At 35.1% G+C, this 27,865-nt stretch overlaps 1 protein-coding gene across 3 annotated transcripts in view; it reads left to right on the plus strand.

Annotated features, from left to right (window-relative positions):
• Positions 1 to 27,865, plus strand: part of RIT2 (Ras like without CAAX 2) — a 324,779-nt gene that overhangs the window by 106,757 nt on the left and 190,157 nt on the right. For 2 of the 3 annotated variants that reach the window (XM_081078370.1, XM_081078368.1), the window contains one exon: positions 21,444 to 21,517. In XM_081078370.1, coding sequence (XP_080934496.1) covers positions 21,444 to 21,517 — 74 coding nt within the window. The remainder of the gene's footprint in view (positions 1 to 21,443; positions 21,518 to 27,865) is intronic. The other variant, XM_081078369.1, reaches the window with a different exon arrangement.

A 27,865-nucleotide genomic window follows, 5' to 3' on the forward strand; every position in this document is an offset into this window, starting at 1 on the left:
TTAGTGGTGGACATTATTCTGCCTACCACAAATATTATAATAGATCATAAATTCTACCCCAAGTAAAGAAATAAAGTGGCGCAGGTTATTCCCTCCTCCCCTGGCTCAGTGATGTAAGAGTCCCTACAGGGCTCAGCTGGGGGGTGAAAACAGTTTTTTCTATTATCTTCCTCATGAGGAGGGCCACCTTCAGGCTGAAGCTGATACTGAGTCAGTGATATTTGGGTGTATTTAAAAGTTACCTTTGGTATGGGAGAATGCCTTTTGAATTGTTTCTGTGTCCTACAGTTATGAAATTTCAGTCTTATTGTGTACATACACATATACACACATTCACACATGCACACATACACACACACAACAGCAGAGAGGGGAGGGATTCTTAATTCTCTTAATTTTGCCAGACCCAAAACATAACTTTAAAAAGTACTCAATCTTATGTTAACTGATGAATGGCCCTTTGATAAAAGTTAAAAAATAAATATGTACAGTGAAAGGATGTAACAAAGAAAATGGAGTTTAAAAGAACTGAAACTTCTAAGTCTCCAGATAAAATCCCAAGTGCTCTTAAGGAATAAGTACTGTTTCTTATTCAATTTATATTTTCAAATCTCTTTATCATTATCTTCCATAATTTTTCCTGTAAAAGATGGAAGAAATCTTGAAAGGTAGCCAGTCTAACATCCCATCTAATGATTGAATTCTATATTACATCCCTCTAACTACAACCCAAATTTACCTGCACCCATTTTCTCTCAAGAATACCCACCCTATCTTTGAACAGTTCCTTGCTTGTATTTTTTTATTTTGAGCTAAAATATGTTTCCTTGTTCCTTTAATTAAACACTCTAATTATTTGTTTGTCTTCCTCCTCTCCTTTCCCTACAGTCACACAAAAAATGTCTAATTCTTGCCCACGTGGAAGCACTTAAAATTTATGAAGCTATTAAGCCTTCACTTCATGACCCTTCTCCTCTCCAAGCTGAACACCCTCCATTCCTCCTGAATCACCTTTTCTATAGTAAGGCCTCAATCCCAGATATTCCTCTAGTCCCTCCATGTGTATGTATATCAGAGTCTATCAATTTATCACTCACAAGTTGTATCCCACTGCAACTGATGCAATATTTCACTTATAGCCTGACCAATGGAGAATATGATGGGTTCTTAACTCCTTGTTCTAAAGAAATGCAGATATTTCCACCTTTTCTATTATAACCTATTATAGCCCAAGAGAGTTTGCCCGGTTTTTGTAAATACCTTACTTTGTTGACTCATATTGGGATCTTTATCAATAGAAGAATGTTCAGGTATTTTATCATAACTAATATTTTCAATTCTAATCTCCTCCATTCACATCTCCCTTTCTTAATGTCCATAGGCATTAAGGAGAAGAAACAAAAAAAAACACCCTCAGAAAATTACATCAGTCTACAAGGTGGGTTGTCCTGTTATAAACAATCCTTTTTCAACTCCATAAAAGACCTTTTGCGTACCAGATAATGTAATTTAGATAGTCACTATCATTCTCTATCTTTAACAATCTTCCCATATGAATATGTGTCTTTCTGTTCATTAAAATCATTAATCAAAGTGGAAAATGCATTGTGGCAAATGGCTGGGTATATAACAAACTACTAGAAAACTTGTTGCATACTGAAACAAGTTACCATTTATCATTTTGGATAGAGTAATTCAAACATTTACTAATCCCTCTGATTATATTTGGTCCAAGTTTGCACTTTTCCATTTTATCAACTGAGACTACGAGTCAATCACCTATCTGAACCCCATTTTCCTGTACGGTGATGAATTAAAAAAGGAAGAAAAAAGCTTAAAACACCATTAATCTGCAAAAGCAGATTCAGATTCCATTGGAGAAGCTACATACTCCCTTAAAATCTAATTACATATCTACGGGCCTCATTCTCTCATTACAAATGTTTGTTTTATCTTGCTTCTCAGCACAATTCTCCTCCTAAAAGGGAAATAGGAAGACAAGGAAATCTCATGTTTTTTGCCATTTATCAGCAATTTATACCTTCCACTTGTCACTTTTTTTCTGGATATATTTGTCTTTTGAACCTTTTACCAATCTTCTCTAAAGATTGAGAGAAGTGAAATTAAAACCTTCAAGCCTGACTTACTAGAAAGATGGCAGAGTAGGTAAACACCGTTCTTGTGTCCTTCCATGCACACATTAAAATTACAACTAAATTATAAAACAATCAACCTGAGAACCTTCTGAAATTTAGCTGAACAGAAGTCCTGTAACTGAAAAAAATAAAGAAGCCACATCAAAATTTGTAGGGGGCAGAGAAATGGAATGGACCCAAACCTCTGTGTGGCAGTTAAAAATCAGGAGGGATAACTTGGCCATGCAGGTTCCCCCCGGAGGAGCTAGGGACCCCAGCTCCACACACCAGGATCCGCAGCCAGGTGTCCTGGTGCTGGGAAGAACTTCCATAACATTTGGCTGTGAAAAACAGTGGGGGTTCTGACTGCTTGGGTGGAATAAAAGGCTACAGGAAACCCAGTCATCCTCTTAATGACCCACACACAGACCCACTCGCAGGCACTTACCTTGGGCTCAGTGGAGGGATGGTGACGTGGGGGGCTTCAGAGACATATGGTGGGGGGGTCAGAGTGAAGTCGTGGCTTCAGGGGGAGGACCGGAGGACAGTCAGCCGTTTGTTTCCCAGTTAGAGGAGCTCCTTCTGTGCAGCTAGCAGGTGAGCGCCATTTTGCCTGTGGTAAGCCCGCCCCCCACAGGCCAAATCTGAATCCGATTGGCCTGGTGAGCTCCACTGCTCTGCCCTGCTAACTCAGCCAGGACCCTGATCCACCCAACTCATGCACCGCTGGAGGCACTTTATCCTGAACAGCCAGCCCCGCCCACATTGCACTGTTTCTTGGAAAATGATCAAAGTGCGGCAGGCCCCAGGTGGGTGGTGACTGGCTTTGGTGTATTCTGAGATTTTTGCAGAGTCACTTCAGGCTCAGTACTGGCAGCAAATCAGAACTTACGTTAACCTTGTGACCACCGTTCTTCCCACCCTAGTCACTCCCTGAGTCTCTGCCTCGTCCAACTTACGTGTCACACGAGGCTTTACCTGAGGCTGAAACTTTCCTGGCTTTTTGCAGAGTTATTCCAGGTCTGGTACTGTTGGAAGTGAACTTGGTTCACAGCAAGGCCTCTCTCACATGCTGCTAGGTTTAGCAAAGGCAGTAAGTAAACCTGGATTGCTTTATAGCTCCTACCAGGCAGTCCCTGGCTTATCACAAGGAGTGGGTGACCTGGGCTTACACCACAGCTCCTTCTAAGAAGCCCCAGAACCAATATACTTAGAGGTTGGATTCAGACCAAAGCTGAGCACTACCCAATTGCCTCCACAAGTGGCAAACCCAAAAGGTGGTCTTAATAGATGCCAGAGCCAGTTGGGGCAAATCCTGCTTCATGCAGTAAGCACCACACAGCAGCCCATAAGCTGTAGACATGGCCAAAATCCACAGCCAATCAGCCTGAGGTTTAATCTCACCCACTGATGTGCCAATAGCCATCAAGGATCAACTATAACAGGAGGGCACACACAACTCACATAAGGGACACTCCTGGAGCATCCAGCTCATGTGACCAGGGAGACTGTGCCACTATGTCCCACAGGACACCTGCTACGTAAGGCCACCCAACCAAAACTGGGAGACATAGCAGATCTATCTAATACACAGAAACAAACACAGCAAGACAGCCCAAATGAGGACACAAAGAAATGTGTCTCAAATGAAAGAACAGGAGAAAACTACAGAAAAAGGACTATTACAAATGAAGTGGTGGCCAGCAAACTACCAGACACAGAGTTCAAAATAATGGTTATAAGGATGCTCAAGGAATGTATTGAGAACTTCAACAAAGAGATGGCAAGCATAAAAAAGGGGGCATAGAAACCATAAAAAAGAACCAGTGAAAAGTGAAGAGTACAATAACTGAAATGAAGAATGCACTAGAAGGAATTAGGGGCAGATTAAATGAAGCAGGGGATCGAATCAGCGATTTGGGTGCTAAGGTAGCAGGAAACACCTAGTCAGACCAGCAAAAAGAAAAAAAAAAGATACACAAAATTAAGACAGTTGAAGTTGTCTCTGGTGCAACATCCAGCATACCAACATACACATCATCATGGTGCTAGAAGGAGGACTGGGACCATGATGGAAACATTCTCTCACCTGGGGAAGGAAATAGACAAGCTCAGGAAGTGCAGAATCCCAGACAAAATGAACCCAAAGAGGGCAACACAAAGACACAGCATAATTAAAATGCCTAATTTTAAAGACAAAGAGAGAATCTTAAAAGCGGCAAGAGAAAAGCAGTTAGTTACCTACAAAGGAACTCCCATTAGACTGTCAGTTGACTTCTCAACAAAAAATTTGCAGGCCAGAAAGGATTGGTACAAAATATTCAAAGTGAGAAAGGCGAGGATTTACAACCAAGATTATTCTTCCCAGCAAGGCTATCATTTAGGATTGAAGGACAGATAAACAGCTTCCTGAACAAGAAAAATCTGAAGGAGTTCATCACCACAAAACTAGTATTACAAGAAATCTTAGAGGGACTTTTTAAAGATGAAAACAACGATGACAACAACAAAAAAGTAAAAAAAAAAAATATATGAATAACAAAATGGCAATTAGTGCATATCTATAAATATTTACTTTAAATGGAAATGGATTAAATGCTCCAATCAAAAGATAGTGTCACTGAATGGATAAGATAAAAAGACCCTTACATAGGCTACCTATAAGAAACTCACTTCAGATTAAAAGACACACACACAGAGTAAAAGTAAAGGGACAGAAAAATATATTTCATGGAAATGGAAATAAATAAGCAAAAAATCTAGGGTAGCTACAGATACCAGGCAAAATAGACTCTTTAAAACAAAGGCTATAACAAGAGACACTGAAGGATCCAGTAATCCCACTTCTGGGTATTAATCTGAAGAAACCCAGAACTGTGCTTTAAGAAGACGCATGCATCCATATGTTCATTACAGCATTGTTTACAATGGCCAAGATGTGAAGGCAGCCTGGGTGTCTGTCAGTGGATGAATGGACAAAGAGGTGGTACATATATACTATGGAGTATTGCTCAGCCAGGGAGAGGAATGAGTTCTTGCCATCTGAGGAGGCATAGATGGACCTGGGGGGTATTGTGCTGAGTGGAGTATGTTGGACAGAGAAAGACAGATGCAATGTGATTTTGCTTATATGTGGAATCTAAAGAACGAAGTAAACGAACCAACAAAACAGAAACAAACTCACAGATACAGAGAACGTTTTGATGGTTTCCAGATGGGAGTGGGGTGGGAGAGTGGATAAAAGAGGAAGGGATTAAGAAGTACAAATTGGTTGCTACACAGTAGTCATGGGGATGTAGGGTACAGTATATGGAATATAGTCAATAATATTGTAATAACTATGTATGATGTCAGATGGGTACTAGATTTATTGGGTTGATGGACGGGAAAGGGTTGGAGGGCAGGGTGGAAAAGGTGAAGGGTTTAAAAAATACAAATTGATAGTTACGACATAATCATGGGATGTAAAATAAAGCATAGAGAATATGGTCAATAATATGGTAATAACTATGTATAGTGTCAGGTATTAGACTAGTCGGGGGGGTCACTTCTTAAATTATATAAATGCCTAACCACTATGCTGTGCACCTGAAATTAATATAAAGTAATATTAAATGTCAACTGCAATTGATAGATAAGTAAACAAGAGTTCAAAGGAAAACAAACAAACAAACCTCTTGATAAAATCTCCAATGTCCCCATCCAATATCTACTTCTAAATCACTCTATTATTATCTAGGCAATTTCAGTTTTGGGAACTCCTCCTTAATTTTCCAAGTTGGGCTCTTTGACTCCACCTCTCCAATGGAGACACCCTCTCCTGCCCCATAAATATCTCAATATTTCTCTAGCTGCAAGTCTATGTGACATGCACATCTGTACATAAATACATGAATATATTACTTGCCTTCTCCCTTGCCTTACAACCAGGGATTTGGCTTTTTTACAGCTCCATGTAGTTTTTTCACATTGGAGTTATAGGGAATGGGACGCTCTGGAATTGCACTACATACAACCTATGTAGTTATTAGTGTTACCATAAAAAAAAATATTGACCAGAAGTTTGAATTTCTGATTACTATGAACTGATCAAATTACGGAAGAACATTATTTTCTTATTGGTCAGTGCCTATGGAAAAGTCATAGTATAAACAGAAGTTATATCTTATAGAGGTGTGGTGAATAGATTTGGAGTTGTTGAAAAGCACTACATTAGAGAAGAATAGGAAAGGTAAGTCAAACCCTTACAAAGGAGACATTATTTGGGCTGAGCCTGGCAGCATGATAAGCATTTTGCATGATAAACATGTGAAAGAAGTATTTCCTAGCAAAAATAATAACATGGAAGCTTGTTGCCCCATGGTTTATTAAGGGGACACAAAATAATCCAGTGTCCTTAGAACATAAGCTACTGAGCCGAAAGGGGAAGTAGGTTTGACAAATTTATTGTGATGAAACTGTCTGGAGCCTTGTTGCAAACTGTATTTAATTGTACCTTGGAAGATTGGGGAAACAATTAAGTTTCAATTGTTTTTTACTGAAATGCTCTTTTTTCTCCTTTTCTTTCTCCTCCTCCTCCTCCTCCTTCTCTTTCTCCTTCTTCTCCTTTCCCATTTCTCCCCACTGTAGAGAGGAATATGGAAAAATAATTCTGTATCAAAAAGCTCTAGACAGTTTTAAATCTGCTGTTGATAGCATCTCTTCATCTTTATTATTTGAATGTCTCTTGGAATCACTGGCTATCTTATAAGAGTTGGTGGGAACACCTTTACTTAATAAAACTATACTTCAGTATTTATCAACTTTTATTATTTTTAGGTTCTCTTCCTTTAGATTAAAAATATGTGAGGGAAGTGACGATGTCTGTTTTTCTTACACTATGCCTCAGAACAGAATATGTAGAAGGTATGTAGAAGTTGCTGGAAATGTTTTTTGAATAAGTAAATAGGATACAAGATTAACATCACCAGCTGTTTCTGTCTGGCATAAAAGTATAGAACAAAGTGAACTTCAGCCAGGTAGTAACTTTAGGTCATTTTGTTTGTTTGTTTTCTCAAACATTCCTTTTTTCTAAAATTCAACCATAACGTTGAATATAAGAGGAAAGGGAGGAGAGAAGTTAGGAGAAAAAGACACACATCTGAAAGTACCTGCTGATAGCACCTAACCAAGTAGGTGGAGACAAGCGCCAGTCACACAGCCTCCAGACATGGTGGATGTCTTCTACATTTATTTCCTGAGAAGGGAGAGAAAATCTGAAGTGTAAATTATGTATGATAAAAATCAATCAGCAGCTGTGTGCCCTTGTCTTCTGCTCTAATGCGTAGCTCTGAAACACCAGGCTGTTCCCATTGAGTGGTGGAAAGGTAAATGGGAGACCAGCTGTGTGAAGGTGACACATAGACTGTAAATAAGTAGTGGTGCTGTGGACAAGAAAAGAGAAAACTAAATCTTGCATGTATGGAAGCCTATGCAAAGGAGGGGGTAAGATTGCTAGGTGGAAAAATTATTTTCACTAAAAAAGCCAGTCCTCTAAAGAGATGTGGGCAGTCACATCTCTAACATGATTTGAAGGTGCCCATAATTAAAAAGAACTGAAATATCCATTGTTCACTTAACCTACAATGGGTTTAGAGAAGTGAATTCCAAGGATATCCAAGCTGAACCAGGTCAAAATTAAACTGTAGTTGGACCGATCAAGCAATGAAGCTGCGATCGCTGCCACTGTGCGTGGAAATGGCGTTTGTCATGCATTATCATCCTCCCAGAAATTCAAATATAATGGCACAGGGATCCTCATATGGTTTACTTTTGAATCAAGGATTTAATTGAATATATTTGCTTTGCAAATCTTAGGTCACATGCCTATAATCTTGTTGCGAAGGAGACTGAAAAAGTGAGTCGCTGCTTCTATGTCAGTCATGGAATATGGGGCTTAAAAGAAGCTGGGTGGCCACAGACTTAAGAAGTGTCCACTACACTGCTTTCCTGTCTCACTAAACACAGTTTTGTAAAAGATTCAGTTCTCTATTATTTATATCTGAGTATTAATTTAAGCGTGGCCCAGATTGGGGAGTTATGTAGTCACTCCGTTCAATTCAGAAACAGCACGTAACCTTCAAAGTAAACCTCTTTATTCATTTGATTAATTTTTGACAAACAACCAGTGTAGCAAAATAAGAACAGCTTTTGGTGTCTAACCAAAAGTTTAGTCTCCCAATCACCACCTACTTCGTAAGCTTTGTTAAGTTTAATACCTCGCTCTCTTTTTCCATATTTAAATTGGGTATATTGATATACAGAAGTATCAAAAAAGTATACACACATTTTAAGAAAGGAAAAAGCTACTAAAATTGTAGTACTCAATATATACCGATAACAAAAGATAAATACAAGTCATATTTGACTTCTGCAGTTACAAAAGGAGTTCAAGGTGGTTACCATCAGAGTCCAGACACTTCTGATTATGGTGAACTACTGCTTGAACGACGTTGACCAGTATCCACTTGTATACATTTTTTTGGCACCCCCGGTATATGCACTATGTCATGTGACGTAAATAAGCCAGCACATATGAAAGAATCAAGCAGAGTGCTAGACACAGAGAAGGTAAACTGAATTTATTGAGTACTTATTATGTGCCTATCACAATGCTAGAAAATGCATATACAAAGATGAATAAGGCATGACTCATGCTTTCAAATTACTGAGGCCAAGACAGTTAATTAGAACAAAATGGTTGAAGTGCTTTATAGAGCTATGTGCAGAAGCACAGGAAGGGGATAAAGTTTCTGCCTGGGCAAGTACAGGAAAACTTCATAGGGAAGTGTGATAGTTACTTTTACGTGTCACCTTGATTTGGCTATGGGGTGGTGGCTCAGACATTTGGTCAAACATTACTCTAGGTATGTCTGCGAGGGTGTTTCTGGATGAGATTAACATTTGATAGCAAACTGAGTAAGGTCGGTAAGCTCTTCCTAATGTTGGTAGTTCTCATCCAATCAATTGAGAAACTGAACAGAATAAAAAGGCTGAGTTAGAGGGAATTTTGCCTGCCTGATTGGTTGAGCTGAGACATCAATCCTCTCCTGCCCTTGGACTATAAATTACACCATCCACTATCCTAGGTTTCCAGCTTGCCAGCCACAGATCTTGGAACTTCTCAGCCTCTATAATTGCGTAAGCCAATTTCTTGTACTCAACAAGTCAATCAATCTTACATACTAAGATGTAATTGAAATGTATAATTAAAATTTTATTAGATATTGCTTCTATTTCTCTCAAGAACCTTGACTAATACAAGAAATAGACTATGAAATATTACCAGGATGATAGGGGAGTTTGCAACATAATTAGGGATGTCACTCATGTATTTATATTTTAAATTCATCTGTCTTTTTCTCCAATCAAGAAGGTCACCAATGGCTATGAAAAAAATATTCTGTATTTATATTTTGAATCTATGACGATACACTCAATAACTGTAATAATAAATCCTCTGTCAAGACCTCCCTTGAGCAATACAGTAGCCCTGAGCCATATGGGGCCGTGGTGCCCTTGAGACGTGAGTGTCACGTTGAGATGTACTGTAAGTTGCAAAATACACCGTGGCTTTCATTAACTTGGTACAAGAAAAAGAATGTAAGCAGTCTCATTAATATTTCTCCATGATGCTTACACATTCAAATGGTATTTTAGATAAATGTATTCAAATGACATATGTTGAAATTAATTGTTCCATGTTTGGTTACTGTTTTAATGTGGCTACCAGAAAATTTAAACTGCACCTGTGGCTCATATTATATTTCTGTTGGACAGTACTGCTGTAGATCAGTAGTTGGGTACGACCTGGTAAGTTCTTAGAAACACAGAATCCCAGACCCAGACCTACTGAAAGAGACTGCGCACTTTAACAAGATCCCTAGGAGATTGCATAAGTACAGGAAAGTTTGTGAAGTGCTACTCTAGCGCACTGCCCAAAAAATACCCCCCTTCTTCCTCCATCTATTAAGAAAGTTTCATTTCTGAAGCCCTTATTCCTACAGAGGCTGATGAAGTAAGGATTATCAGACTTCACAAAAGGCAAGCCTGAAATTCTACCTATCATGTTTCTCCATGTCAAATTTACCTTTAATCGTTCATATATACATAGGGTTCAATTGTTAAAACTCCATGCTCAGCAAGCTTGGGACACAACGCTTCATTTTGTCATCAGTTTTGAGTAGGAGGCAGCTGAACTGTTTCCTCCCATGTACACATTACTCTTCAGCAGGCTGCCGCCAAAACCTGGGGTCCTTTCTGGTCCTTAGATGCCCTCATACCTCCTGCAACTTCTTTGTACTTTCCCAGTCTCTGCGGCCATAGCTATTAGTAGTGTTTCCTTCCACTTCCATTAGGCTTTTATCATCCTAGCTGATCATTCCCTCAGGCTGTTTTCTGTTTCTCTCATGACAGATCATTTTGTGCAAAAGTAATCCCAGACCAAGGTGTTTGTGCTTGATAATAGCTTAATATTTTACCTCTCCTGTAGTTTTATTGCATTTTAATAGGGAGTTCCTGGAAACAAAATGGCTTATCTTAACTAGAGAGAATAAAGCAGAGGGTTGGAATTTGGGGCATCATGCCAGACTGATGAGAAAGATATTTTGGACAGAAAGGCCTTTTGATATCATTCTGGTTTTCATTTCTATAACCCATATTCATCATAATTTATTCAACATGAAGAACTAAATATCTAGAAGTCATTATGTGAGATAAAATCGATATAGACTAGAGGAAGAAAAAACAAATCATTGAAAAATGAGTCAACTGATGGGTTAAATTTGGGCAAATATTGTGTTACCATAAAAAAAATGTCAACCTTTAGATAACTGGAACTGGATATTTTCTCCTGTTTTTACATTTGAATAATTGAGAATATTTCCCTTTTAAAATGTTTTTAAATAGACAAGTATAATATAAATACAGAAAAGTATACAAAACAATGATTTACCACAAAGTGAATATGCAAATAATCTTCATCCTAGATAAGAAAGGACTTCCCCAAAAATATAAAGTAGTTTGGATGTGTTTTTTTTTAATTTTATATAAATGGAAACCTACAATGTGTATTCTTTGAAGTCTAACTTCATTCAATGTTATGTTTCTAACATTCAACTGTGTCGTGGTATGCTGTAGTTTTCTAAAATTTAAAGCAAAAATAATCCACTGTAGAAGTACACTAAAGTTTATTTGCATATCATACTGCTACTGATGAATCATATTCCATGACACGATTGTATCACAGAGTACATAACCATTCACTCATTGAAGGATATTAGGTATATTTCCCATTTTTAAATATTATGAATAAAGCTACTATAAACACTGAGAACTTTTTGTTTACTTGTTTGTTTTTGTTTGTTTCAGTATACTGTTTTGTGAACATGAGTTATTTCTCTGCAATAAATGCTCAGGAGCACAATTGCTGCCTTACGTATTACATGTAGAATATCTACAGCTATATTTTTATCTATCTATATCGCTATCTCTATATTTATATCTATCTATCTATATTTATCTATCTGTATCGTCTGTAAATGTCTACAAGGTATGATTAAAAAATATGGTGAATGTTTAAATTAAAAAAAAATTACAGTAAAATACACATTGCCCTTAATCCCTCTCAAAATACTCCGATTTGTTTTGAACACACTTATACCATTGTTCTTGCCACTTTCCGAAGCAGTTCTGGAAGTCCTTTCATAAGTGTCCTTAGTTGTGCTGTTGTGGCTGCCTCGATGTCCTGAATTCACTCAAAACGTTTAACTTTCATGGTCATTTTGACTTTGGGGAAAATTTGGAATTCACATGGTGCCAGATCTGATGAATAAGGTGGATGAGGACACACCTTAATGTTTTTATTTGACAGAAATTGCCACAGCAGAAGAGACGTGTGACATGGCCCGTTGTCATGATGGAGGATGAAGTAAAGACACGAAAGAGGACTTCCAGAACTGCTTCGGAAAGTGGCAAGAACAATGGGATAAGTGTGCTCAAAGTGAGGGGGAGTATTTTGAGAGGGATTAACGGCAATATCTTTTATTATAATAAATTATTTTTAACTTAAATATTCACTATATTTTTATCACACCTCATATCGATTGTTTTATTCATATATATGTGTATATATATATATATATATATATATATATATATATATGATTTTTTTTAAAGATAATGTTATCCAGAGTTGCAGTACCATTTTATGTCCCCACCAGCATTGTGGGAATAATCCAATTTTTCCACATTCTTACCAGCATTCAGTTTCGTAACCATTTCTTAAATTTCAGCCATTTTTATAGGTATGTACTAGTGATATAGCTCATTGTAGTTTTAATTTGCAGTTACTCAAGGCTAGTAATCTTTAACATGTTTCATGTGCTTATTTGCCATTTATATTTACCATTCTATTTGGCAAAATGTTTCTTCATCTCTTCTGTTCAATGTCTAATTAATTGTTTGTTTGTTAAGACTGAGCTTTGAGAGTTCTTCATATATGCTAAATACTGGTCTTTTGTCAGATATGTGGCTTGCAAATATGTAGTTTTTCTCACTCTAGTTTGTCTTTTCGTACTCTTAATGGGGACTTTCACAGAGCAAGGCTGTTTTTTAAAATTTTAATGAAGTCCAATTTATAAAGTTTTCTTTTTACGGACAGAGCTTTTTGTGCAAGTATAAGAACTTTTTGCCTAGCACTAGATCCTGAAAATTTTTTTCTATGTTTGTCCTGAAAGTTTTATCATTTTTCATTCTACATTAAATCTGAAATCCATTTTATGCTACTTTTTGTATAAGATGTGAGATTTAGCTCAAGAGTATTTTCCCCACTGTGGAGGTTTAATTTTTCCCACACCATTTGTTGAAAAGGAAACTTTCCTCCATTGAATTTCTTCTTTACTTTTGTTAAAATGTAGTCAGTGCTATTTGTGAGTTTATTTCTGGATTCTCTGTTCTGTTCCACTGATCTATCCATCTAAACATCTGTCAATATCATGCAATGTTGATTACTGTAGCTGTATAAGTCTTGAAATCAGGTAAACTGGTTCCTTCCACTTGATGTTTCCTTTGAAAAATTGTTTTGGATGTTCTAGTTCCGTTTCCTTTTCTCACACACAGACACACACACACACACACACACACACACATTTTGAGAATTTTATAGTAATTATATTAAATATTTACATCAATTTGGGGAGAATCAATGTCTTTACCAGGAAAATGTTATGCCTCTGTATTTATTTAGATCTTCCTTAGTTTCTTTTATTACTATTGTGTAGTTTTTAGCATGTAAGTCTGGTATGTGTTTTTTTTCTGCACCCACTGGTATTTTCAACCTGTCATTTTCTTCTTTGCCAAGTGACAATGTGAGGCAAAAAGAAAACCCAGATAATTCAATACCATGTCATTCCTTGGGTCCTGAAGTTCCTAGCTAGTCTTCCTTTTTCTCTCCACCTTTCAGAACCTTCTTATGCTTGTTTTATGTATAATTTTCATAGTTTTGTGTTGTATGTAGTAGGAGGCATAGGGAAAAGTAGATCTATTTCACCTTCCTAGAAGTAGCAATCTTGATATAAATCAAACCTCTGTCGCTAGATGTTGTCATATTGTATCTATACACTCCAGAGATTTCCTGGGACCCTTTTAGAGGTGTCCTTCAGGAAAGGGAGGAACCTGTAGGACTCCCACAGTTGCCCTGACCATACAAGCTCTTTTTATTTCTGTGAAGGGATCATCTGCATCTAAACACATTTTATCTTGCAAAACTTCTGGAAGGCAATCATTGCAGACATTATGGCTTTATAATCATGGGGGCAAGAAAGTTAGCACAAGAGATGCCATCATTACTTGCTGAAGAAGCTGGGGAGAAGAGAACATCCCAAAACAACAATAAGTGAGGCAGAGACAAAGGACTTAAGACATTCATGATCAGTATCAGTGGTGTAGTCCTTTTGCCGCTCATATCTATTGGACATGAGAAAGTCATGGAATCAGGTTTCCCATTGGTCCCTCTATCCTCTTACACTGAAAAGAAAGATTTAAAGTGCTCAAACATTCAACGGATGTCCTGAAACATTTCCTGGCTTTGGGGAAGAACATTAATTTGGCTGTTGTCTCATCAGCCTCTCACTCAGACTGCAGGTCGACTCTTTGCAAGATGATTATTATTTTTTGTCAAAGTTCTTTCCATTGGCTTGCCCTTGCTCTGAGAAGCCATTGTTTGGATGGCATCTTCCAGTAGTATCCCTCTGCAAATGCAACTCTCCAGGTAGTGCCCCGTTGTTCCACAGGAAGCTCTTCAGCTTGTACAACCTCACTGAGTGTGCTGGATTGTCAAGACCTCCTGTAAACCCTCCAGAGTGAATATGGTCGGCTACCTTGGCGTCAGACTTCTCAGAGCAGTGACATTGGGCTTCTATCTGGGGGCATCAGGGAGATGCCGATTGGTATAAACCACCCCCTAGGATCTGGTTATACATCTGGGTAAGATTTCAATTGCTACATAACTCATATCAAAGGAGCCCTTACCTGCCACACATCTAAATAAACTTGACTCAACTCTCAATTTTACAGTATGGGGGGAAAATCCCTATACTGCTCATGAATTTCCAGGACTTATTTTCTAATGGCACCTCTTTCTTCATCTCTTATTTTCATTATGGGGAAGGTGTTCTTATTTACCCTAAGTTATCTCAGAAGCTAAATTCACCCAGTTTTCACAACCTTTTTGAAACCCAACAAGCATGTATATTCTTACTAGATTTCACTGAATGTTTAGGTTCAAGAAGAGGGATTATACTAGAATGTATGCCGTTCCCTTTCTCTTTTCTTGGCTTCTCAGTCTTCCTCTTTCCAAACCCTGTTTTCTATCTGTTTCCTTTAAGGACTGACCTCAGCTCAACTTCAACTCCTCTGGGTGTTTTCTGCCGTCTTCCTAAATAAGCACATTTCAAATGTTCCTAATGCCATATTCATTAAAATACTGTGTAATTGCCTGTTTAGTTGTGTGTATTCCCTCAAGTTTAAAATCTCTATGTGAGTACAAATCAACTCTGTCTTTTTCGATATCAGACTGTGCAGCACAGATTACACACTCAAATACGTATTGATGTCAATATTGACAAATATACTGATACATTAGATTTTTGTCTAATTTAACCATGGCAAGTTAAATCATGCCATGATTTAACTGTTTGTTTAGGTTAAAGTGTTCAGTGCAATATGTTCTAAAAGGCTTCTGCTTTGTAAACACACACATACACATACACACACACACACACACACACACACACACTTAAGACTATTTAAGCAATTCTTTGAGAAAGATCTTATAAATAGATTATTCAAGCCTTTATATTTTATTGTCCTTTTTTTAAAAAAAATGCATTGATGACCAATATTTTAGAGATGTATACTAGCTCAGAGTTACAGAAATATATTTTTACTGTAATACTAATTATCATACATGTCAGATTTTTCTGGTAAGCCATGTAGGAAGTATTCAACTATCCTTAAGATTTTTTTTTTAATAATCTAGTGAAAATTCAATGATAAACTAATATTTTTCCCAATTACATAATATTGTTTTGAATTGTTCTAACTGCATACTTACAACTAAATTATTTTAAAGTGATTTAAATACATGTTTGTTCTGCAAACAAATTAAGTGCATTAATTTCCGCAAATTATCCAGAATATCTTAAGGTTTTTTTAATTAATTAAAGACTTTATATTTTTCATGATTATTGAAAACATATCCTGCCAAATCCTCTGTGATTTACTTGGTGAAAGGAAAGCATTCCCACATGGGTAAATATAAATAGAAGTGATTTAGTTTTAATATAATTTCATGGTTAATTTGAAGCAATATTTTTAAAATATCACAACATAACATGCCTTGAGTTTAAATTGTGATTTCTTTTTTTTTAAACACCATTAAATTGGTTACTTTTATTGATCCTGTAGAGCTCCTATACATTGTATTATTATCTCCATCTCATAAAACAGTCAAGTGGCTGGCCAGTCACACTATCAATATTTAGCGATAGATTTGAGGCTTTAATACAAGCCTTTGGTGGTTTTCTTCAGGTAAAATTTGGCTGGAGATAAAAAGTGAAGAAGACCCATCCTAAGAGAAGCAATAGTCTGAACTTAAACATTAGTGTTATCAAATGAATTTCAAGGTTGTAGAAGGTGGCTTCATTGTGCTTTACTGTACAAACAATATAGCAGGCTGTTGCTACCATTTTTGCTTGATAAAGCTTTGTGTACATTTGGCTTCTTGCTTGGGAAGATAAACGAGCTCACTTCAGGATTGGATCTGTAAGCAGATGATTGAATTTCAGGGAGGTGTTTGTATGCATTCAAGAGAATGTTTCTGTCACTGAATTTCTTCATGGGAGATCTCAAAGGGAGTGGATGGATGGAAACAGAGGGAAATATTGTTTATTGGGAGGAAATGAAAGGGATTCGTTTCTATGGAGCCCAGCCAGGTGACCTAGATTCACAACACTGGAATATGGACTCTGATGAACACTTTTTAAAAGAATGAAAGAAATCTTGGATAGAGGGACTGGTTTAATTTCCAGCCAATTCACATCAAGTCTCTTTGAAGGGGTTTTCTGATCCCAGGAGAAGCTTTTATTTGATATATGTTTCATATGCTGGGTTTATCTAGGGTTCAGATAATCACACAGAGCAGTTCTCATCTGGATTACTCTGTGTGCTCCTGGCCTCAGCAAGCTCTTTTTGGGGCCTTGAGTTGATATAAACAAACAGGAAACCTGAAAGACTTACATGTGATCTTAGGATCACAGCAACATTTTTTCAGAGTAACTATTTGTATTTTCCTATGAAATTGAAAACAATGCTATGTATCTTCAAAAAATGTTGCAAGTAATTCCACAAGATTTACCTTTTGTGAGAGGAAAATCAATGAAAGTACAAAAAGCAGTGGAATGAAAAATGGAAAGATTGTGTGGTTGCCCATACGCTGAACTGTGTTAGAATAAAGGGAGTTGCTAAAACCACACTAAACTGACTTACCTGAAAGTTATATTTCCTACAGCTTTATCTTCCTAGAGCATAGTTATAAGGAATACATTTCCTTCAAGATACGCTATATGCCCTATAAATTTTTGGATCTTAAGATCCCATTGCATGTATGTTTGTCTTCCACCAGGATTGTGTAAGTTCCCTGAGAGTAGAGACCATGATTTGTGTGTGTGTGTGTGTGTGTGTGTGTGTGTGTGTTTGCGCGCACGCATATGTGTGTCTTCTTATCTCCAGCAGCTAGCAAAAATCTAATTTTTGGGAGGTGCTCAGTTCAATGCATTGTAAAAGTGCCTCTTGCGGTTGTTCATTACTATTTTCTAAACAAAAAGTTGTGAAAATAATCATTTGTTTATCTGTGTTTCAAAATCAACAGTATAAATAATTACTGAATTGTGCCAAATTCAATGCTGTTCGAAATGCTTTTAGTTGTGATTTAGTTTGCTGTTTATTTATACCATAAATTGTGGATAAAACAAAATAAAGATTGTAACCAGACTCCAGGAGTTTATGAGTTCCAGGCTAAGTTCCAACCATGGTTCACAAATGATGGTATATTCACTTTGGTATTTGAACAAGTTGAAATATGTAGGATGGGATGACATGAATGAGGAAATAAATGGATATAATGAAATAAGATTTTCACATCTCACCTCAGAGCCTCAGACCCAGATATTCACTGTTTTCACTTAAATAATACACAGACATGGCAAAATCAACATTACCAAAACTGAACTTGTGGTCTTTTCTCAGTAAATGTCATAACTATCTGCCCATCTGCAACTGCCAGAATTTGGAGAGGCTCTCTTCCATTGTCCTCCTTTTTTATCCTCCATATATTACTAAATTCTACACGTTAAATCTTTTAGACATCCTGCAAATCTATCAGCTTTCTTTCAACCCTAGGGCCACTATTGTAATATAGGCCAGTATCACTTCTCACCTAGATTACTAAATATCTACTGAATCATTCTAGTTTTCTACTTTAAAATTGATCAATCGCATTTCAACCAGATGAGCATTCCAAAATGCACATCTAATGGTGGCACTTATAGTTGAGTTCAAATTCCTTAAAAACAATGACTATACTTAATTCTTATTAAACAGTCACTACATACAATGTAGTGTGCTAGATGCCTTCCACACACTATCTCATTGAATCCTCTGAACAATTCCATGAGTTCAATATAAACATTATCATACCTTTTTCAAATGAAAAATACACATTTTACAGAGGTCAAGTGATTTTCCTAAAATAAGCCAGCTGGTAGTGATAGAGCCAGGGTTTAAATTCAGGCAGTCTGACTTTATATGCCCTACTCTAAAATATGTTTCCTGAGAGAAGTGGCTTTTCAGGTTCTCTGCCCATTTTTTTAATGGAATTGTTTGGGTTTTGTTTTTTGTTTTTGTTTTATTGGAAGATGTATAAATAGCCAACAGATGTATGAAAAGATGATCAACTTCACTAGATTTTAGGGACATGCAAATCAAAATCACAATGAGATACCAGTTCACACCTGTTAGACGGGCTATTATCAACAAGACAAGTAATAACGAGTGTTGGAGAAGTTATATAAAAAAAGGGACCCTCATACACTGTCAGTGAGAATGTAAATTGGTACAGCCACTATGAAAAACAATGTGAAGTTTCCTCAAAAAATTAAAAATAGAATTACCATCTGACCCAGTAATCGCTCTTCTGGGTATCTACCCCAAAATTTTGAGAACATTTATCCATTAAGATATATGTACCCTTATGTTCATTGCCGCATCATTCACAGTGGCCAAGACATGGAAACAACCAAAATGTCCTTCAATAGATGATTGGATAAAGAAGATGTGGTACATATATACAATGGGATATTACTTCATAAGAAAAGATGAAATACTGCCATTTGTTACAGCATGGATGTATCTTGAGAATATCATGCTAAATGAAATAAGTCAGACAGAAAAAATCAAGAACCATGTGCTTTCTCTCATACATGGGATATCAAAGTGAAAGCAACAAACAAGACAAACAAATAAACAAAAAACTCATAGACACAGGCAACAGTTTAGTGGTTACCAGAGGGGACAAAGGTAGGAGGGAGATAAAAAAGGGTAAAGGGGGTCAAATATATGGTGATGGAAGAAGGTTTGACATTAGGTGGTAAATGCACAACGTAATATAGAGATGATGCATTATAGAATTGTATACTTAAAACCTATGTAATTTGACTAACCAATGTCACCAAAAAAAATTAATAAAAAATATGATTCCATGTAATATATTTATAAGCAGGTCTGAGTTATCTCTTAAATTTCATCTGTCACCATTCTCTTTCCTAAAATCTATGATTTAACCACACTGAATTTATGTAAGTTCTTTTTTTTGTTCCATCATCTTTATAACATCTGGAATTCTGGCTTTCAGTTTTTCTTTCTCTCTTGCTTCACTTTCTCCTAACTCCTAATCAGGGTAGGTGCTACTTCTTCCAGGAAGCACCCATTGAGTTTCCAAGTATATATCAGAAGTAAGATTGAAATCATACAAAGTATCTTTTCCAATCACAATGAAATGAAACTAGAAATCAACAGCAAATGGAAAACTAAAAGACCTACAAATATTTGGAAATCGAGGGACCAATGAATGAAAGAAGAAATCACAGAAAAAAATGCTTAGAGATTAATAAAAATGAAAACATATTTCTATATTTTTGAGATGTAGCAAAAGAAGTAATAAAAGGAATATTTATAACTATAAATGCATACATTAAAAAAGAGCTCAAATAAGAATCTCACTTTAACCATTAAGAAACTAGGAAAACAAACAAATAAACAAACAAACAAACTAAACCCCAAATTGATAGAAGGAAGGAAATAATAAAGATTAAATGAGAGATAAATAAAATCACGAATAGAAAAACAATAAGTAAAATTAATGACACCAAGAGTTGCTTCTTCAAAAACATACACAAAATTGACAAACCTTCAGATTGACTAGGAAAAAAGTTTGCTAAAATAAATAAAATGAGAAATTAGAGTGCAGATATTATACCAACCTTACAAAAAAAATATATATATATAGAATTGTATGCAAAAGAATGAATTTGTACACTTACCAAACATCATCTAAAATTTTTACTGAGAATTAATTTATGACATAAAGACAAGAGTTAAAATTATAAAACTCTTAGAAGAAAACTTAGGGTTAAATATTCATGACCTTGAATTTAGGAATAGATCTTTATATATAACACCAAAAGCATAAGCAACAAAGGGAGAAAAGTTGATAAATTGTACTTTATAAAAATGAAAAACTTCCATGTATCAAAAGTTGTTATTAATAAAATGAAAGGATAACTACAGAATAGAAAAAAAATACAAACATACGTCTGATAAATGTTTGGAATACAGGATATATAAAAATCTCATGTAAGTTAATGAGTACACAAACAAACACATTAAAACTTTTTGTAGTTTTCAGCATGTAAGTCTTCCTCTCCTTGTTTAAGTTTATTCCTAAGTAATTTCTTTTGATGTTATAAATGGACTCAATTTCTTAATTTCTTTTTCTTGTTGTTCATTACCTTTGTGTAGAAACTCGACTGAATTTTATGTGTTGATTTTGTATCCTGAAGCTTTGTTGAATTTGTTTAGAAGCTCTAACAGTTTTTATTTGCACGCGTGTGATCTTTAGAGCTTTCTACATATAGGATCATGTTACCAGCAAACAGAAAATTTACCTCCTTCCTTTCCCATTGGATGCTTTTTATTTATTTTTCTTATCTTATTGCTCTGGGCAGAACTTCCAGTACTATGTTAATTAAAAGTGGTTACAGCAGGTATCCCTGTCTTATTTTTTATCTTAAAGGAAGAGCTTTCAATCTTTCATTACTGAGTATAACGTTAGGATACAAACTTGCGGTGCACGATTAAGAAAAAACTGACACATTTGTTCGGTTATTTGTTTCTCTAGGTAACATGACCAGTGCACTTCAAATAAAGAAATTCTCCAGATGAAGGAGAAATACACCTGACTTCACTTTAAGGAGAAACTCCATTATTTTCCTGTGTTATGTCTTTCTCATTCTATGTACTCTACTTGACTAGAGCATCTGATTCTTTTACTTAGTAATCTATTTAAAAAGTCTTCTTTGTTATGAAATCTAAAAACTAATCATGGCTTTTCTGTTAAATGTGTTCAAATATAAATTTTATCTTTTGTTTTTTCAGAAGATGCTTATAAGACCCAGGTTAGGATTGACAACGAACCAGCTTATTTGGACATCTTGGACACTGCTGGTCAGGTAGGTAATTTTCTTGAATCTCTCCCATCTCTGAGGCCAGTTTAGGCTTTAATTTTAAATACATTTACCACAAAGAAGAAGATGAGTTTACTTATTCAAACAGGAGAAGAACAAGTTTTCAATGGCAATAGGGAATTAAGAGAAGAATTAATAGGAAAATGTGACTCATTGCCAACCAGAATATTTCAACATTCCTTTAATTTTCTAAATATAAAAGTGTAAGTGTAGATGTAATGTTGCTAATGTGATTATAAAACTAGTGAAATAGTTTATTATTCTTCCTCAGAAATGCACAAAACTTTGTCCTTGACCCAAATCTGATGATGGTTTTTATTAGAAAATTTTAGTGCAGATGTGCTTAGCATATATGTTCATGGAACCAAGGCTAGGGAGTAAGTTCAATGGAATGGTAACATAGAAAAGATTCAGCATAATCGAATGCATTAGTTTCTAAACCTATACATAAGAACATAGAGAAAGAACTATGGGGAGGAGTAGGAAGAGAAATTTATGTGACATAAAAATAAAGATAGAACTAAAATACTACACAATAATTATAAATAAAATGAAACGAAAGGAATCAGTTAAAATATTTTAAAGCCTTGCAGTATTTGGGAGGAGGGTAGAGGTTTTATTTACTGAGGTATTATTTAAAATAATAATAAAGAGGTATTATTTAAAATAATAATTTTAAAAATATAAATATATCTATTAAATGCCAGATAGAAAACAAATAACTTTCTATTTATTATAAACCAACAACTGCTCTAAAAAATGAAGTCTTCAACAAGGTAACTTAAAAACTAGCAGAGGGGAAAGGGAAGAATCAATTTTGAAAAATGATTAATACAACATTGAAAAGAAAGTAGAAAAAAGAAAAAAGTAAAAAGGAAACATAATATAATAAATAAATATAAATGTATTAGGAATCTAAATAAATGAAATTAGATATGCCTCTCCCAGAATAGGCAAGTAAATTGGTAACAACATATTGAATCAAAGAACAAAACTCACCTGTATCTGTTTGGCTTAAAAGAGACAAAAGGGTACAGAAAGGTGGCAAATCAAAAAATGATTAGAAAGAAAAGTAGGCAAAAAATAACCATACCCAAAGCCTGTATTAATATTAATATCAGACAAAAAAAGATTTTAGTGAACAAAGCATTATTAAGATGTAAAACTTTCAATTTGTAATAAAAAATCATCAAAAAGACGAAAAAAATTCTGGTCTATAATGTCCAAGACAAACGGAGCAAACGATACAAAAAAATAAATATATATTAATCCCAAATCATGTATACTGGAAAATTTTAATGCACCTCTATCAGTAAGTGCTGGATCAAGAAGTAATGTAATTGTAAAAGATTTGAAAATACATCTAACTTAACTAAAATGAAGTAGTCAATATGATAGCAGGCATTCTTTTCACATACATTTGCTGTTTATGCTTTTTATTGATTTCTAATCTAATTGCAAAGAATGTAATCTGTAGAAGATTGGTTATCTGATTATGTAGAATTTTACTTTGTGACTTAGAATGTGATAAAATTTTGTAATATATTTAAGTTAGTGGTTACCTCTTGAAGAGAAAGGGAAGAATTGGGAAAATGGAGAGATACAAAGTAGACTACAACTATACATGTAATGACTTATGTTTCCTAAAGTTCTGACTAAATATAGAAAAATGTTAATAGTTGAAAACCTAAATGATTGATACACAGATCTTTATTATACTATTTTCCTTGGTACTTAAATAATGAATTTATATATAATTAATATATTTTTAAATGTTGTATTATTTCATCTATTTAATGTAAGTATTTAAAATAATTGCATTAATTGGAATATTCCTATTGCAAAAGCCACTGAAAATAGGTGATCTCTTTCTATATTTGAGACATATCAAGACTATTTGAAACCCATATATTAACAAACTCATTTGTTTCCAGGGACATTTGGAAAATAGACGTATGGGGAGAAAAACTTGAAGCCATTGAGGACACTAAGAATGGAAACATTTCTATTGGCTTAGGGGGAAAAATAGCTAAACCATGAATTATATAAAACTCTGTGAAAGATACAGAGGCCCATCACAGTGTCCTTAATAATTCAGTGTATGTAAAATACAATTATGTGAGATTATATGTCTATACATATCTATGTATGTAGGTATCTCACATTCTTAATTTGATTAGTTTTGCGTCCATAGGGTTACAATACTGGATTAATTGTTCCACAGGGATACAAAAGAAATAAAATCACTGTAGTCCCTGACCTTAAATAGCTTATACTTTTATTTTTTGCACATTTTAGAAAGAATCTACCCCAACCTGAGAAAGATGTCAAATATTATTATGTCTTGAATCATATCACCTCTTTAGCTTTCTCTTATAAACAGTGAGAATCCCTCATCCAACTATGTTTTAAGCATCTAATTACTTGCCAGTGTGATATGTAGTACATTAAGATTTATATTTATCATTTATATTTTTAGCTGAAATTTGGCTCAAAACTAAACTTGCCAAATTGAAAAAAGAAAAACACAAAAAACAAAGATTTGATTTAGACATAGGATAAATGCACTAAGTAAAATGACTTCCAAGATTCTATAAAGTATACTTTTGATAGAAATAGCTGAAAAACATGTCATTCAATGACCTCATCATTCAAATCATTTCCCTCAGCATTGCATTTTTTTTGTGGTAGACAATGCTAGAGTTTTTCATCCTATGATGACTGCTGGGCCACTGTGCAAACAGAACTTTCACTAAGAATAGTCCTTAGTAGAAATTCTGCAGTTGATTCATAAATATTTCTACTTAATATCCATGTAAATGACTATAGTTGTGAATCTTTAGAGATCACCTATCTTAGTTCCTTTGTTTACAAATAAGGATACTGGGCCTCAGAAGAGGTAAGTGGTTTACGCAAAGTGACATGGCTTCTAAATGCCATCTGTGGAGTGATCCTGGTGCTATGCCCATGAATCATTCCTGAAAGCCTACAGTAATGTAGCTACATTATCGCTAAAAGCATCTTTATGAATAGTACTGGACTATTCATGATTAGGAATGCTTGCTCTTTGTGGATTACTTTTTTGAGAATGTCAATGATATTTTGACTGAAAGAGTCTTAGTTGAAAACCACTAGCACAGAACACTGGCAAGAACAATTAATCAAAAACTCAAGATGGTAAAATAAAGGAAGAATCTGAAGGAAAAAAAATGTGATTAGTGTAAGAGTTTGTTTACAACATTCTTTCTTTTTTTTTTTTTTAGCTTTCTGTATTTTTTGCACAGAGGATTTATCTTCCCTAATTTCTAAATATTGGGTATTTGTTTGCAGAGTTTCTTTAAGTTACATTGTCAATATATTAATCCATTAAAAAAGAATTTAGATGATATGAATAAATAACAATATTACATCTATTTGGCAACTGTGTGAATAATCAAATTAACAAGAACCATAGGGTCAACTCATATGATTTGCTATAACTCTTGTATAGTTATATCACGAAGGGGGGGCCCAGTTAAGAATAAGTACTCAATGAAAGGGAATGAAACATTTTCGCATATGACCTATATTTTTCCCACATCTGACATAAATGGGATACGTAGAATTAGACACAATTTTATTGTCTCTATGATTCTCTTTCTTCCCATTTATTAAATAAAGAGGTAAGATTAAATGCTATTTAAATCATTTTATGCTCTATCATTCTCAAAACTGTTTCCTTCGTTCAACAGTGAATTATTATGTATTAGACACTGATTATGCCCTCTCAACAGTCTCTCTGACAGATTCCAACAAATTTGAAAAATGTTTCCTGCCGTTAAGAAATTTGCAGTTTAATAGTGGAGGCAAGATATACCTGGTTTGTTAAGAGAAAATGTCATCTATGTGTCATAAAGTTAGCTCTCAATTAAGCTAAAGAATGAAAATGAACTATTTTTGCTTAGGAAAAATGATAACCAGAGAAGAATAATATAAGAGGGCTTCTTCCAACAAACTATTAATTTCACCGAGGAGGTATATTTATACACAGGACTTCCAACTATGAGTCTATTAAAAGAAAAACAAATGGGTAAAATGCTTATCATCACAGACATTCTAAGAGACATTCTAAGAGACACAGACATTTTGTATGATAAAACCAAAGGTGTTACAAAAACTTTTTGTTTGATTTCCCTTTTTTCTTCCTTCAAGAATATAACAATATTGTGACATTAGAAATTCTTTCTGTGTTCTAATGTGGGGAATAGAGAATGAGAGAGATTTTGGGTGGGTTTGTAGCCTCCTATATTTCTGGAAAGCTATGAGGAATAAGAGGAAGGGAAATAGAAAACGTGGTTCTTGAAACTAAATCAAAGCTGAAGAAAGAAGCTTGATGTTTTTTTCTAGGTCATATTTCTACACTTTTCAGCCCAAGTTGGCAGGTTGCGAACATATGTGATAAGAAGAACATTCCTTTGTCTGGAGTGACCTATAGAACCTTGGCATGGTAAACAGATTGCAGTAGAAAATCACTTGGGAAATACCAGTAGTCCTTACATACGTCGTAGCTAACAGATCAAAACGTAAATGGGTCAGTTAGTCTCCTTTTAAAGATTAAAAAATCCTCTAAGTGAGGGACTATGTCTTCTTTTATGTCACTGTCTATGTCTGGTGTCTCGTTCGGCATATTATAGGTGTTTCTTAATCATGTAACTTTTTCAACCAATTGGGAAAGAAAATAATTAATCTAGATTTATTTTTAGTGTATCTATATGTCTATCTATCTATCTATCTATCTATCTATCTATCTATATATCTATATATATATATTTGGTTTAAGACTCCTGGTGAATATTTAGTGCTAAATATTCTTATGCCTAAGAATCTTCAAGGGCCGTAGAAAATGTGTGCTGAATTTCATTCGAAATTCAGAAACAGATGGAGTTTGGGGATCTAAATTTCTCCATTAGAAATCAATTCTGCAATTAGGCAGCAAAGCTGCTGCAATGCTCTCATTCAAGGAACTTGGGTTTGTTCTTTGGTCCAACTACCAGTAAATAGCATGTGGATTTTGACTTTAATGAGTAACTGGAGACAAACTGTGACCAAAAGAATTGGAAAATATATTGCCCCAGAGCCATTAAGTACCTTCAAAGTAAGTAAGAAACGTCTTCTAATCAATAGAATTGGATGAGGAGCCACTTAATATAGGATTATCCTGGAAACTGTTAAGTTTATTTGCATTCTTAAACATGCTCTGAATTCTGAATTCTTTTTAATGCAAATCAAAGTGATAATGAACATCTCATTTAGAGATTACTCAAAGTTATAGGGGATCTATGTTAGAGTAGCAGTTTAAAAATAAATGATGAGTCCACTCACTAGGGTATCGAGTATCTTTGGTATCACTAAGAAATCAAAAGACACGTTTTCCCTGTTAGGCTCATAAGCCAGACATTTTGCACCCTGCTTTCAGCTTTGAAGCAAAGCTGTTTGACTCCTAAAGCCTCTTCAGATAAACACGTGTTCATTCCCTAAACTTAATACTTATGTGAGTTGCTCTGACAGTTAACTTAGGTTATTCCAGCCTATTATCCAAAAATACTGTTCTCCCTTCCGGAATTAATTCAAGCTTCAAATGAAAGCTAAAATATCTTATCTAATGGAAATCCAAAAAAACATTTTTACCAGTAATATTGTAATGGCTCATAAACTGATTCCCCCCTTTTAAAACAATAAAAAATAACTATAAAAATGGTTTTAAAACCATTTTAAATGGGTTTTTCCTTCCTACTTTCTTTGTTGTTGTTTTTTTTCCTACTTTAAGGCAGGAAAGCCCCATTTATGTTAAAATGCAAAGTGCTTTTACTTTTCTTTGCATATATTCAACTTTGATTTCAAAATCACGTTTGCTCTTCTGGGAAACTCAAAGTGCTTCCTTGATTCTACACATTCCTTCTATAGAATGACTGACTATTTTATTTTGGGCACGTTTTATATATATGTTTGGTAGAGGTCTGCCTTTATAGCTACCATGTGCTCACCCCAAAACTTTTCTCTCTTTTATTCTTATACCTGAAATTTCAGAGAAAAAAAATACTGAGTTATAGAGCAACAGAAATTGGCACGTCACAGAGGAGACAGACATTTTTGTTAAGAAAGAAAAAAGGAAAGGAGAGAGAGAGAGAGAGAGAGAGAGAGAGAGAGAGAGAGAGAGAGAGAGAGAGAGAGAGAGAGAGAGAGAAAGAAAGAAAGAAAGAAAGAAAGAAAGAAAGAAAGAAAGAAAGAAAGAAAGAAAGAAAGAAAGAAAGAAAGAAAGGAAGAAAGAAAGAAAACTGTGATGAGCTAAAGCCA

Source organism: Rhinolophus hipposideros, assembly GCF_964194185.1.
Source record: "Rhinolophus hipposideros genome assembly, chromosome: 17".
Classification (NCBI taxonomy): Eukaryota; Metazoa; Chordata; class Mammalia; order Chiroptera; family Rhinolophidae; genus Rhinolophus; species Rhinolophus hipposideros.